Source organism: Brachionichthys hirsutus, chromosome 10, assembly GCF_040956055.1.
Source record: "Brachionichthys hirsutus isolate HB-005 chromosome 10, CSIRO-AGI_Bhir_v1, whole genome shotgun sequence".
Lineage (NCBI taxonomy): Eukaryota > Metazoa > Chordata > Actinopteri > Lophiiformes > Brachionichthyidae > Brachionichthys > Brachionichthys hirsutus.
In genome coordinates, this window is record NC_090906.1 from 6,712,095 (window position 1) to 6,727,179 (window position 15,085).

Sequence of the window (15,085 nt, forward strand, 5' to 3'; positions counted from 1 at the left end):
ACAGTCGGGGGAGAGAGAAAGGCAGAAACGCGTTAAAGCAATGAGCGCAATAAAATGTTGTTTGTGGAGACGCGTCCTGCACTCGGTGGGATTCTCCACATCCTGCTATGTGCCGGTCTGAGGGATGCTCCGTGAAATGCACCGCTGCGCCGCCTCTGGGTCGTAGTTTGGCGGATGGCACAGCTATTACAAGTGGGCAGGGAAGACAATTTATATTTCCCTTTGCACAAAGAATAACTCCCGCGGCGGTGAGCTTTGACATTTTAGAGAGGAATAGCCGATCCTGGTTTTTTATTCTTTATTTTTTTTCCCCTCCAGCGTGGGTGCATTCAGACGCTGGGAAATGCCAACCAGCCAAAGCGCTGGTATTTGAAGAGGATGGAGATTTGAAACATGACTGATCTGGCCCGTCTTTTTTCACCGACTCATCGTTTGACGTTTTGAGAAAGAGAAGGTGTGACACCGCCGCGTGTCCGATCCTCTTTGGTGGCGCACGGATGGATGCCTCGGAGGTAAAAGACAATCAAGAGTAGATGTAACTTTATGGCAGTCGCGGTTGTGCCACGCAACAGCCAGTAACTCACGTTGTCTGGAGCAGACTGTATGTGTGCGCTCTTGGGGGGGGGGACTCGGAGAGCCACCGGGTTGAGCTCCATGTTTCATTTAGGACGCACCGGTACCGGCGGTACCTGCGGGGCATTAAACAATTAGGGGGTGAAATATTGCCAGGCTGTGGGGGCCAGTGATGCCGGACACATTCACACTGTTAAAGAACCAGACAGAGCAACGGCTGGGACAGCTGGAGCGCACACTGGCCACGGAGGTGAGCGCCCGTCCCGCCTGGGTCATCGGACTCCTGGCCAGCGTGCTGATCTTCACCACGGTGGTGGACGTGCTGGGCAATCTTCTGGTTATCATCTCGGTGTTCAGGAACCGCAAACTGAGGAACGCGGGTAAGGATCAATCAGAAATTAGATGTAAAGTCTTGTTTTATTGGGGATGGGTCATTAAATGCAAATGCTATTAAGATGTGTGCCAAAACGTGAGAGATTGATCTTCTCTATCAGAAAGAACTGCATAATCTATGATTCATATTTGCTTATACTCAGTGTATGTATTTATACCCATATACCTTTGAATACACTTTGGTCCGCATTGCCATTCTCACCAATGAACCCAAAAGAACAATTTCATTGTATATTTTTTTTATTGCGGTTGATTTGAAATTGACCTCTGTCCTTTTTGAGATCAGGTTGTTCCAATCTACAAAAAGCCTGATTCCAATCTGCACAAAAGACTAAACAACAAAACCAAATTATCCAACCATAAACTCCAGATTTCGTTGCAAGAAATGTCATTTTTCAGCCGTTTCTAAGATCCGCATCAAAACCCCCCACTTGAACTAGTTCAGTATAAAAATGCTACTTTTATTGACCACAGTCTCATAATTATTACATTTCTTTATGATTAATCTTTAATTCTTTGTAAAGAATTTTTTTCGCTCTCATGATTTACAGAAAACATGATTTATAAGATAAGTGAGAATCTTAGCTGATTCTTCCAAGGACAAATGCCTCTTATATTCTGAACATTTCATGAGATTCAAATCAGGCGATTGTGGTGGCCACTGAAGAATAATTCAGGAGGTCCTCTGAAATCGTGCCTCGTTAGATTTGGTATGTTTGAGATCCTTGAGGAATATAAATGCTATGCAAGCTTTAGCTTCCTTACAGATGGAGAGACATTTTTTCTTGAAGGATTTCCTAACACTTGATGGAATCCACTTTACATGCTGCAGATTTTTGTCGCCCGAGGTAGCAAAGCAGCCCTGGAGCATCACCAATCCACCGCCATCTTTCACCGTACGTATATAGGATGCTCTTCCTCCTCCAGGCACGGCGCTGAAACACAGGGCCCAAAAAGTTACATTTCAGTTACATTTCAGTTAAACTTCTCTCTCATTTGATTTGAATGTTGCAAACAGCTGATGAATAGTATATTCTACCAGTAATCCTGGCGTAGTTGAATAATTCCAACTGCGATTGACAGCATTATCTAAAGCATCAGAAGGCGCAAACCTTGATGAAGGGCATCGAAACAGAACACACGCTGCTGCGGTGGGCACCGCTACAGGGTCTCAACACTTTTAGCTCAGAACTAGTGCGTTGAAGACTCAGCTGGGCGATTATGTCACAACTTTATTTTACAAAGTCATGACAGCTCGGCTGATACCTTGTGGTTTCCACCTAAAAAGTCTCTCTTACTTTAGTCCTTCACTATTTAAAAGGTGAAGTTCAAGGATTGTGTGAGTCACACATGCCAGCTGGTTATTAAGTGCAAGTGAGCTCTTTTGAAAAGCTCACTGCGTAAAGGTTGATGAGCCTATTCTGATCGGAACATTATATGAAATTACAGAGGAGGCCTTGTGCAGCTACGGTGCAGCACAATAGCAAATAATAAAGAATGAAATCAGTCTTTCAAGTCAAAACATCTGAAAAACTCTGAGATCTCTGTAATTAGAATGAATATACGAATATAAACACTTACTCATTATTTTTGCTTTACTGCATAAATCTTTAAAAAATATATATTTTCTTTTGAAGATCAATGAAACAATTAATTCCTGAAATAAATATTTGACGCTGTAGTATATTCAGAATTATTATTATTTTTTAAAATGAGAGGCTAAACTTGTCAAGTTGGAAATCGTATGCAATAAAGTCTAAACTCTGTGCTGACCTGCTATTTTCTGCTTTATCAGGCAACAATTAGGGCAAGAAATATGAATTTATGAATTAATTGCATATTCAGCAGTTATTTTTTTCCAACCAGTATGAAGCAACCAGGATTTTTCCATCCTTATTAGTAAGGGGCTAAATGCCCTGAGAATTAATCAAAACAACCAGTTCCTTTCATTTAAAGTCTTAATGAAGTCTTCCTTGTATCTACTCGCATGGGAAGACATTGATTTAACTTTTTTTTTTCCAGTTTAGATGGACACAATCATCACTGGAGATTCCCATATTCGACAATCTAGCTCGTATAGTATATTTTTAAACTGAGGTTTAGTAAGATTCAGCTTGCTCATAGGTCTGAGTCACCTTGAACCAAAAGCTAAGAAGTGGCAATCATATATATGTTGAGCGGGGTTTTATTTTGTGTATGGATTCATCATTTTTATGACTGTCTCATTACGTTTTATGCATGCTGAACTGCTCGATAATTTAAGTGCAATGAAATAAAAGTCTTCTTGATTTTTGAGTGAACATGACATTGATAGTTTTCAGAAAAGAGAGCTGGTTGTTGTGATCATGGAGCATTTTTCATATGTGTGCCTTTTCATTTTTACCCGTGTGCTAGTTTGAAGGAATCTTTTCAAGTGTAGGACAGTTGTGGGAGTATACGCTTATAAAAAGTATAACAGTGAGTGCTCGCAGCGATGTGGCTGCAGTGAGAATCCTGCAGTAACTGTAGTTTTTTGCCCAACATAAACTTCACACTACGCAGACACAGGTATAAAAATAAATATCTGCATATTGGATGATATAATATTTAGCCAGTGGCAAAGCATGTTTATCTGTCCAGAGACAGATTCCAGCGCCTCTCGTGCTTCTAAGGGTGCGTGCTCTTGGCCTGAATGCAGGAGGAAAGAATGATCACTTTAATCTTTTGCTGAATGGGACAGTGATGACAGCTATACAGGACACAGCTGTCAGTCAGTCAGTCTGGATGGACAGATGGATGGACACAGGGATGGAAACATTTGCCTGCACTGGGATTCATAAATCTCTTTAGATTTATAACATGGCTATATACAGTATATATATAGAGATATATGACATTAAATTAATCAAAACATAATTCTAAGTTGGATTTTGCTGGTATCCCTGTCTTTACTTAGAGCCTGCAGCTCCCAACAGTGTCCTGTATTAATGTTTTCTTGCCATACTGATGCGCTTCTGCCTTAAAACTGATCTCTCTCAACTCACCCAGCCCACTCAGCAGTCCAGAAACTGTGCAGAACCTTCAGCCATGAATTCAGACGATGATTACTGCACATTGAAATAACCCACTCAACAGTTTCAATGGAAAGAAACAACTGGCTTGTATATAAACGGTCACAACAGGAATAATGGGTTGTCTCGAACCACAACCTTTGCAGAAGCTGCTGTTGTTGCAGTACAATAAACTGACTGCTGAGCGTTAGACAAATGTACCACATTAGGCTGCCGATGACAATCTGAATCTGCATCCTCATGATGTAGTAAACATTATCGTACATTATCACTATTGTGATGTTGGTTGTCATCAAGATGTCAGTAATTCAGATCAGTGAAAACACACAATATTGTAATTACACATTGATATTTCCACACACTCACATTTCATTTCCCTGTTTTGTCTTTTTCAAAGGCAAAACAGTTGCCTTTGAACTGTTAGGTTTCTCCTTTTTCCCTCGGTTCTTTTATTATATCTCATCTTGGAGATGTTTATTCAATAATGAGTCAGGATTATAAAACGAATCAAATGGCCTTCTTGCTCATTATGTTCTGCTGTGAGTCACTAAACGTGTGCTAAGGACACACAGTCACGTAAATACATGCCATGATGAACACGAGACTCATTTGCTTCCTGAAAAGTTGTCTTTTGAAAAGACAAGGTTTGATTCACGCTCAAGCAATTTTACAGACGGATTCACAAAAACCTAGGAAAATGAAGTACAATTAAGGCTACACATCTATTCCACCTTATTGTGACATTGTGCCGCATGTGTGTATCCAAAGTGAATGAAAAGTGCTTTGTGCTGTTGTTTGGCGCTTTCTTTTTTCCTTCTGACATTTGTCTTTGAGGGTGCAAACCTTCAAAGAGAGCTATACAGGATCACGCATTACAGAGGCTCTCTCCACAAAGACTTCTCATTTTGTCTCCACAAGCTTTGCTCTGCTTCTGAAAAAAAAGCACATGCTTGAAATGTTCCGCTGTTAAGACTGAGCCTTGATTAAAAAAAAAAATGTTTTAAAAACCAGCAAAATTCATTGTAGTGCTGTACATCCAGAGCCTCTCCGTCTGCCTCTGTCCATGGTTTTGAACCACCAAATAGCAGCTTCGGTTTCTGTCTCTGCATGGTGCTGAAAAACTTCAAACTAACACATCTTTCATTCTCAGTTCCTGTGTGTACTTGGAAAATGTCATTGGTCACCTTCCAAGTGCTGTTCCAATTAAATCCCTGCCCACATCCAGCCAAATAAAGTCAGGGCAGGCAGGGCAAAGAATCCTACACATGTCAATGTCGGTCTTATAATAGAAAGAGAAAGAAGTAAGATGCCCTGTTCAACATTAATGTTGAAGAAAAATTCCTTGTTTTGCTTGAATGCATTCTTATCTGGCCCGTGTCCCCATACTTCTGCATAGTTGTTTTGGCAAGTGTTGCCTTTTTTTCATAATCATGCCAACAAGCAGAGAAACAAACAAACCACAATGACACTCAGTAAAGTAAAGACCTCCGCCGGGGCCCAACAAACACTCATATTCTGCTTGATCTGTGCCCAAACGCTGAAAGTCTGGAAAAACAAATAGCACGATGTTGAAGAAAGTGAAACAAAATGAGTCCGAGATCTGCATTTTGATTTGGATCCAATCCAAAATCTAATCAGTTCTTGTGGAACTTAAATATACAGCAAAGGAAGAGGTATCTTATTATTAATTACTCATTAATTGTAACCAGTATGAGCTTTAAAATAATTCCGGTAATGCTTTTAATCCATATTACACATCCCCGGTTGTGTGTGGGCCTGATGGACTATAGACCCCAAACTTTAGAACCTCTTTCCCATCCTCTATGATGAGGAGATGCACTTTCTTCTCTGTAGAGTTTAATTCATAAAAATCACATGAACTGAAGACTAAATCTTCTTTAAAAATGGTATTGTTACATGATTTATGTACTAAGGACTTTCAACGGAAACAAGACCGCAAGGGCTTTTTTGAAATGCTCCTCTTAGACAGGATGTTTGACTGTACTTGTACTGTAATACATGCTGCTGTTTGACTGTACTTGTACTCTAACATTCTATCTAATAAATATAATCATCATCATTAAAAATAAAAAAAATAAAAAAAAATCGATGGAAAATTATGATGTGTCAAGTCTGGAACGATCACTGCAGCCTATTCAAGGGTCCCCCGGGCCCACACGGGCACATCACAGCCTGGAGGTTGTTCACCAGGATAGGACATCGCAGCAATCCTCCGGGGATCTTTTCCTAACCCAAATAAGTAATTTTGCTGCCTTGCCATTTTGAGGAGGCATCATGTTGGAGAAGTATGTGAGTCTGCAGAGACTTAATTGAGAAGTTGGGCAAAAACCTTTTTGAAGATGTCTGATATTGAAGACTGCAGCTAAATAAATGAGTTGTTTTGGTAGAGCAGGCATTGATTTATGAATACCTTAAAAGATTAAAGCAGGGCAGTCATTCTGGCTGTGCTTGTGCAGAACAGTGGCTAGAATGTAAATGAAGGCGCTTCATTTATTAGCTTCTAATATATCTTCCATTAAGATGAGAAGAACTTAGGAAACATTAAAAGGAAAAATGCAAGACGGGAGCCGGAGCTGGAAATCCTGCTTGATGTGATTCTCTCTCTCTCTCACTCTGTCTATGGTTCTATGGTTCAACCATCTGCCGCAAATAAAAAGAAATGAAACTGGAGAGAATCTATTTCATAATTGAATCATGCACAGGTTAAATAGCATAATCATCATCCTGACACACAGGCCACATTTTGAATCATGTTATCAGTTCGGAGTCCTGAGTTTCATGAAAATATCTGCAAACAGCGGAAGCTGGGCGAACACTATCAACCGCCATATTTAAAAGGCACAGCCAGAGTTAGTTTGGCCTGCCTAAAATTATCTGTGCTGTAGGTTAGCTCACTCTCACATTGATAAAACATGAAAGGTTCCATTAAATATTCATGCACAAGCGAGAGAAAATGCAAGTGTGCACATGTGTATGTCTGAGCTGGTATAATTATACTTGTGAGGCGCAAACCCTCCAGAGTTCAGTCACTCCTAATTTGTTTTTGACAGCTGATCCTGAACCCTGAAAATACTTTTTTTTTTTTCTTTTTCCTGGTTAAGATTCAAGGCTTTGTTGAAAAGAGAGTTACAGAGTAGCAGCTATCATTAGTGCTAGCACTGGTGAATGGTCTCCATTTCACATCCTTTCATCTTGGACATTCATTTTACAGCCTAATCCGCAGTGTCTTTCCGTGAATGAGTACGGAGGATTTCTGTGTCTCACGCAGATACATTTTGACAGGGCACACTGGCTGTTGGCAGACGATTGGGAGGATTCTCTCTCAACACAAACACCGTCCTGCTGCCCCGTCTACCATTGATTAGGAGATGCACATTAACTGCTGATTTCAGATGGAGCCTATTAATGACTGTGACATACGTAATTTTAAAAGAGTGAAACAAATATCTTTGTTTGAGGAGATTTTTTTTTTTTTTGCACAAGTGAGTTGTAAATTTCATCTTGAAGCTGAGACACAGTAAATCAAGCCATTATAATATTTTCCAATATATCTTACCTTAACTTTTAAGTAAAAATGCAAATGCCATTCCTATTGCAATTGTTTCATCTTTCAGTTCTTAATTATGTAGAAACAGCATCAGTTAGATTATGTATCACCATGAATATGTGGTGAAAAGTGAGACTATAATTGCATCCCGCTGCCATTTCATTCAGTTGTGTTCACAATCTGCACACTACTGAACTGGGAATTATAGATTGGAAGCCTCTCTCCGTCCAGGTTAGCCCAGCGCTGAGCACATTGGAGGCACAGTGGTGTCTTGATTTTGTCAAGAAAATAAAATGCTATTCATGAGCAAAAAAAAAAAGTTTGCCTTGCAGGTGTTGAGTCCTCTGGCGGTGGTCACGGGTTTGATTCCAACTGTGACTCTCACTCAAACACAGCTATAGCATAGATTTGGCCCAATAACAAGTATATGTGGATATGAACAGCAAAAGCTTTTCGTTTTAATTACTTTCTCTCTCTCTCTCTCTCTTTCTCTGACTGGCAGTATTTTCTCTCCTTGCAGACCCAGTTTGGCGTGCTACTTGACGGACGGTGTCTGTGGTGCCCTGAGAGGATTAGTGCCCTGATGGTCAGAGGCCTAGGTCAGGGTGATACTTATGCATATGTCAGTTCCACATGCTCCCTGCTGGCTCGCTCGAGTGGCCTCTTCCCCGCCTCTGAGAATCTAGATATGGAAAATGTAGCAGGGTAGCCTTGATCAGACAGAGAACTGTTGGTTACATTGTAACCACTGTTCTCTGAGTAAAGACAGCGTTTGTATGTGTGTGTGTGCGTGCGTACAAATGCAGCTGATGCATCTTACATAATTATCCCTGTTGTCTGTCAGCTGGGGATGGAACATATGGAATATGCAGCTGGGTGGAGAGATAGGGTCTTTGCCCAGAGAGCAGCAGTCAGAGTGTAATCTACAGCAGGTAATGGTGTTCAGAAAAATGACTTTCCTTCCAAGTTCATTATTTTTTGTTCCACCTCCTCGAGCAACAACCCTATTTTCTGTCTTCATATTGGATCAAATATATATATACACATACACACACAGTATATATATATATATATATAATATTTTGTTATATAACCTGTAACCCTGGTTTTAAATTACTATAAAAGTGCTGATTTATTTGCTCACTACATTAGTGCATTGCTTGTTCTTCCTGCATCACTTACATCTCAAGCATGCACACCTTCAGACTGTAGAAACTGACCTTTTATCAAGGTAAAAAAAAAATACCTAACTGATAAGGCATCCATCCTCAACTCTTAGATTTTAATATTCTGCTTATCACTTAGTTATGCCCTTCATTTCCACTATGACCCAGTGGAGATGCTCAGCTCTCTCCGGTTGCTACCATAATTTATGCTCCCAACCTAGGCTCTATGCCATGGGGGCACTTGGGTGTTTGATTTTAATTCATTAGAATCAAAACAGGAGATCAGCTAGCTGAGCAGGTTGTCAGATTGTTCAGATTCTCTTTAATCCCGAGGAGCTTTCCCAACTTTCTGATGCCTGTTTGAAAAAAGAAAAATTGGACAGCTGAAGGCGAGCTGGTACCAGCCGCCCAGCAAACCCCATTGGAACGTTACATGCATACCAGAGGAGCTGAGGAGAAGGAGGTAGGGAGTGGGAGAGAGCACATTGTAGGTGAAATAGATAGTGTTAAACTGTAGCTTATAAAGAAAAGGAAGAGATTAGACTTTGTGGATCTGTTACCGTTTGATTTCAATTAATCAATTTACTTGATATCAAATCATTTGAAACTGTGTGTTGAATTTGCATTGGACATTCCATTATAGATCCCATTTTGAGAAATATTAGCCACTCTGTCTTGTCTCACTGTGACTCTTCATGTAGAATCACATAGGGGAAGCTAAGATGCCACTGATCTATAATGCATGAGAGGAGAATGTCTGTGGGGCTTCTCTGTATGTGTTGAGGCTTTGCCATATAATTCTTTCATCATTTCATTTTACCGGTACTTTATTCTCTTTTTTTTTGCTACTCAGGGAGTATTTAGGCAAAAGAGAAGGTTGGACATGGCTGGTGGGGATGTTGTCAGCTCTTGGAGCCTACTTCTGCCTGAACTGTGTCCAGACACTTTCCTGCATCTTTTGAGTGAAGCATGACTTCTGTAATTCCCTTAAGCACAGACAGCAGTATAGAGGAAACAGGAAGAGCTTAGACCAGCTAGATGAAGAGGAACAAGGGTAGGCAGAGGGAGACATGAGACTGGAAGGATTTTTTTTGGATGCAGCTCAAAAACAAATAAGCAAACAAAATATCTGGACAGAAGCTATCAAATGGAAACAGGCTGGCCAACATTTAGATAAGACTGAAATCTGATAGCGTTTTATAAACGGAAGTGCCACTGCTGGGACTACTGTCATGCGTTATCACAGTCACCCAGTTGCTATCAGTGCTTTAGTGCGGAGATGTGGGGTGACTTAAGCACACAAGGTTGCAGATATGGGAAAATGACATAAGGGTTTCCTTTCATCTTCGTATTCATGAACGCAAGAGATGGATCCATTTGATCTGTGAAGCAATACGTAATTTCAGTCCTTTATTCTTTATTGAATCTCATGATTCCCGCTGTTGTACCCCCCCCCCCCCCCCCCCCCCCATATATCCATAATGCATGCATTGTGATAGCTGGAAGTGCATTACATAACAGTTTCTCAAAATCTAGCAGCAGTGGGTGAAGAGGTCAAGGAAACAAGGGATTCGCAGCAAGAGGAGGAGGAGAAGGAACAGAATGAAAGGAGGAAGGTGAAATGGAGAAGACGTGAGATATTAAGGGCAATTTGGGATGAGAAAATGAGGATATACTAAAAGAGCAGAGCGGTTGTGTTCATGCCAAAGACCGCATGAAAGACAAACAGGCAGAATGTTTGTTTCAGGCAAACAGAGGGTGAGAAACGGAAGCAGGGAGGATTCTTCTTAATCTGCAACCCTTCTGAGATATAGACTGTAAATGTACATAAAAGCTTAGAGGACAAATATGAAATTATATTGATTTTAAGTTTTTCTTAGATTTAACTTAAAAGGAATTCGTTTTTTTAATAGCATTTGTCAGAATGATTTTAGTTTGAACTTGCCAGACAGCATAACTAATACCAGACTTAAAGCCATGGATAATTAACATTTCATATTTTATAGAAATGTTTACCATCGCCACAGTGTTTAGTGTGAATGTTAAACTTTGACGTGTTTCACTCTGGGGCTCCTTGTATCAATCAAATGTGTCAGTGGCGACGCGGCGGTTCTTAGCTTCAGGGAAAATTAAACAATGAGAAGTGTTTTCCTTCTGCTTATATTTCATCTGGTATATCCTGACATGTTAATTCAGCACATAAATCTAGACACCTCTCCTCAGGAATGGATGGGTGCTATTATGAATCTCTTCCAAAGAGGGACCGTAGATTAAAAACCCAAGTAAATGGAGCAGCAGATTTTGATTCAAGCTGAATTGAATCCTTCATCAAATCCTATTGACCAAACTCTAGTTAAAGCTCAAGACTGCAAAGTCAAAATGGAAATAACCTATTTTTCATAATTCAATATTTTTTGTGCTCTTTCATCAAAGGTTTTAAACTTGTAAAATATTTGCAAGTGAATGTGAGCAACTCCTGATCAAATAGGCCTTCAGGACAAATTAATTTCACATAGAAAATCACATTGAGGCTAAATTAAATCAGCATGAGCAGTTTGTTTGAGTAAATAGTGGCAAAATGCAATCACAGTCACTTATCGTTCCTGGGGAGCTACACGTCCTGTGGTATTTGGTTCACAACTCCTGATCTGAGCATGTTTGCAACTGTGGTTTAACTTGGCAGTGGACTCACAGTTTTTAAAATGCCAAGTCTTCTGATCAAACACTGAATGCCTAAAGAAATGAAAGCCCTTCAAAGGCTGCAGTCTGTCAGCTGCACATAATGCTGTAAATTATGCCAAGAAAAGAGAAGGCTTTTTTTATAGTAAGACATTGTGCCAAAAATACGTTTTTTGTTGCATTATCAATATGTCAATAGTAATTTCCTCCCCCATGTCTGCTGACAGCTTTCTGATCAGTTCAGTGTATCCTTCAAAGGTCAGTCTCCTCGATGTACGGTAATGTCTGCCTGAAAAGCCAGTAAGACACAACATCACAGTATCGCCTGGGTCCGATGTGTGAATTTAGACAAACATGAACATATCTAAACGAATGTACCTTTGAAGTAGTTACACTGTTCCAAGGATTGTGTGTTTGTGTTGTTTGTAAAACATGAGTAGCTCAAATAAATTGTATTTCTTTCATTTATTTATTGCTGTAGCTTCTCACTTTGATTTTTTTAATTCAACGTTATAATCTTGTGAATAGAGAGGATTATATGTGTGTGTGTGTGCGTGTGTGTGTGTGCTGGCGCGCGTAGTGTGGGTGGTGGTGGTGCCTGAGGCAATGTATCAACAAAATGCTTTACGTCTGAATTGTCCTGACCTGAGTTCCAGCACAGGCTCGCCAGCGGATGACTTCTCTGAGTCGACGCATCAATCGTAGACGAGTGATTTTCAAACATCATTCCTGCAAGATTCCATTTGAATAGTGCTGGATTAACACATTTGCGAAGGATAGACAGTTAGCTTCAATAGCTATTTCCCTCCTCCATAAATGTGACCAATAACTTGCTTCACTGATTTAGCAAATAGGGAGATGGATTCTGGCTCATTACAACACTCAGGGGCAAGTTTAGCTGGCCGGCACGCCGTGCAGCCACCCTGGGAGAAAACCAAGGAAGCCCGTCAGCAGTCTACTAATGTTATTTAGGTGATTATTTGATTATCTACTTAATACATTTCTTATTGAATATTTGTATTTATCTATCATCATCATCATAATTGTTATCCATCCATAGCAGCTTATCCTGAGCAGGGTTAAAGGGTACTTGGTTCCTGGAGGGAGCTTACATGGGTGTGGTTCCGTATGGGTTCTGCATGTGAGCAAGGGTCCGTGGTCCACATGTGGATTTGAACATTGGACGTTCTTGCTGGGAGGCAACAATGCAACTGCACCTCACAACAAATCAGCCACAAGTCCTACAATTGAGCAAACAGTAAATTAAAATATTATTAATATTAAAATATTTGACAGGCATTTCAAATGTATGCAGTCTCAAACAGGTTGTTACACAACCCGCACGGATTTCACTGGACTGTGCATCGACCACATTTTCACAATTGTTACTGAATTTTGTTCTCAAGCTGCATCTGTTGTTGTAGGTTTTCGTGAGCACAACTTGATCGCTCTAACAAAGGGCACAAAAACGGCAACATCTGTTGGGAGGATCATTTATCGTCGACGGTTTGATCCCATCTTATTTGTCGATTATATCAAAAGTTCAAATCGGTCCGCAGTTCTTCAGGAGGAGGATGTAAATGTTTCTTTAAATACTCTTAGGACACCTTAGTGTGACACCTTGACAATCGTGCGCCACTTTGTAAAAGATCTATTAAAAGTAAGAGTGCTCCATGGTTAGATGAGGAGTTAAAGAGGGGGCGGAAAACCCTGATCAGGACATCCCTAGTCTTCACTGATAAGAAGTTACCATATTCAAAAGGTATGCAACTTTCTTTGTTGACAAATAATCTAATTTACATAGTGTCAACTCCAGATCGGAGGAAGTCAAAACAGCTTTGCCACATAAACATGCTGAAATCATACCATGACAGGGTGGAACAGGGTTGTACTGTTAACCATGATGTTAAGGGAAGTTTTGGTTTTGATGCTGCCGAGATGAACTTTGTCTCACGTTTTGTCTCCTGCCCCGTTCTTATTGTGTGATTTTGCGACTTTATCCGCAACACTGGTGTACAGTGGCTATTGTTGCCTACGTGTCACCAGCATGTCACTTGGCAGGTCAGCGCAGGTCATTTAATTGTATGTTTCTCAAAGTCCAATTGTATGGAGGAGAACAGTGTTATTTAGAGCCTCGGATGCATGGAATCAATTGCCTGGGAGCAGCCGGCAAATTAGCAAGAGATGTTGTTTTACAAAGACTTCAAAACAAAACTACATGAATGAACTTAAAATATAGCTTGAGTGATTTTAATGTTGTGAAGAATCATGAATTGAATCTGTAATTGTATTTATAATGAATGTATTGTATTGTGTATTAGGCCTAATTGTGTGAATGCAATTGGGTATTGTGAGTTTAAGCTCTTGGACCCACCCAGGAAGACAAGCAGCCACTTTGTGGAAGATAATGGGGGTCCAAAATAAAAAATAAGAAAATCTCAAACATCTAGAGGAAGATGTCACCAGGACTGAGAAGCATAGAAACATTGAATTAAGGACACAGGATTTAAAAGAAGCGTTTAAATTTAATGTGTTTTAAATAATTAGGATCTGGGCTTTTATGCTGACAGGCCCTCATGTATTTGTCATAACTATCTGTAAAGCCACACAGTAATTCCAGTTACCTCAAAGCCCTTCTTTGGGTTCTGCATTATCTCACTGTGCCAGCGATGACACAGCTCAAGCCCCAGGTAATTTAGGATGAACATCTTATCATGTCTAAGCATTGTGCGGTATGAATGAAAGACATCGGTTTATGAGGCATTTGCATTTCTCATTTGTTACCGTCCTTTTTTAATTTTCCACCCCGTCCGCCTTCTTTGTATTCGTTTTCAAAATGTCCAGTATAGTCCTCCGGTCGCTGCAGCACAACTGTTAGAATTGCAGTATTACTTATTAGACATGCTTTCATACATCAGTAGAGCTCACAAAGAGCTCTGCCATCAGGCTCGGGAGAATAAATGAACTCTGGAGAAAGGATGATTCCTTTCAAAAATCAGTTCAACAGTATACGGATCAAAGTTACTGATCATAAGTTATAACCTGATATAAACCATTCATTGTACCGGATTAAGCTGTAAGATAAGAATTGTTTATAATATTGGCAAACATTATAATAATAATTATTATGATTATATTATATTTGATCTAAAACCTTACTCCTCATGCCACGAGAATCAAGCATTTACCTTCTAAATGGATATCTTTATAAGGTCTACGACTACGTTTTCAGCCACCCAGAGGCAGAGCTGAACTCGGCACTAAAATGAGGCAAAAGTTTTTTTCTTCTGTTTTGTTCACCATATTCCTCAAAATGCACATAGTTTCACCATTTATTCACTATTAGAATTGTTTCTTCTTGATAACCAATTTAAATAACGGTCATCAACAATCATAACCTTTAACATGATTGTTGCAGCAACAGATCACTACGTATTCGGCAGACTTCCTCTAACACGATTTTGAGCATGCACTGTACGGTTTCATCTTACTTTACTTTACCAGTATCATTGGTTTGCATTCACCACAGTATCACACAACGGAACAAGTTAGGGATTAACCAGAGTTAGGGATTAACGCATCATCAATAAATCAAATATTTCCTACAGGAGACCAAAGCAGGGGATTACGCTTGCTTAATTAGTGCTGGGTGTGTA

The 15,085-nt window shown here is 40.0% G+C and overlaps 1 protein-coding gene across 1 annotated transcript in view; it reads left to right on the top strand.

The window, feature by feature from the left end:
* Positions 1-745: 745 nt before the first annotated feature.
* Positions 746-15,085, top strand: part of LOC137900868 (melatonin receptor type 1B-B-like) — a 28,039-nt gene continuing 13,699 nt past the window's right edge. Inside the window, exon 1 of the mRNA XM_068745014.1 lies at positions 746-953. Within this exon, the coding sequence (XP_068601115.1) occupies positions 746-953 (208 nt within the window). The remainder of the gene's footprint in view (positions 954-15,085) is intronic.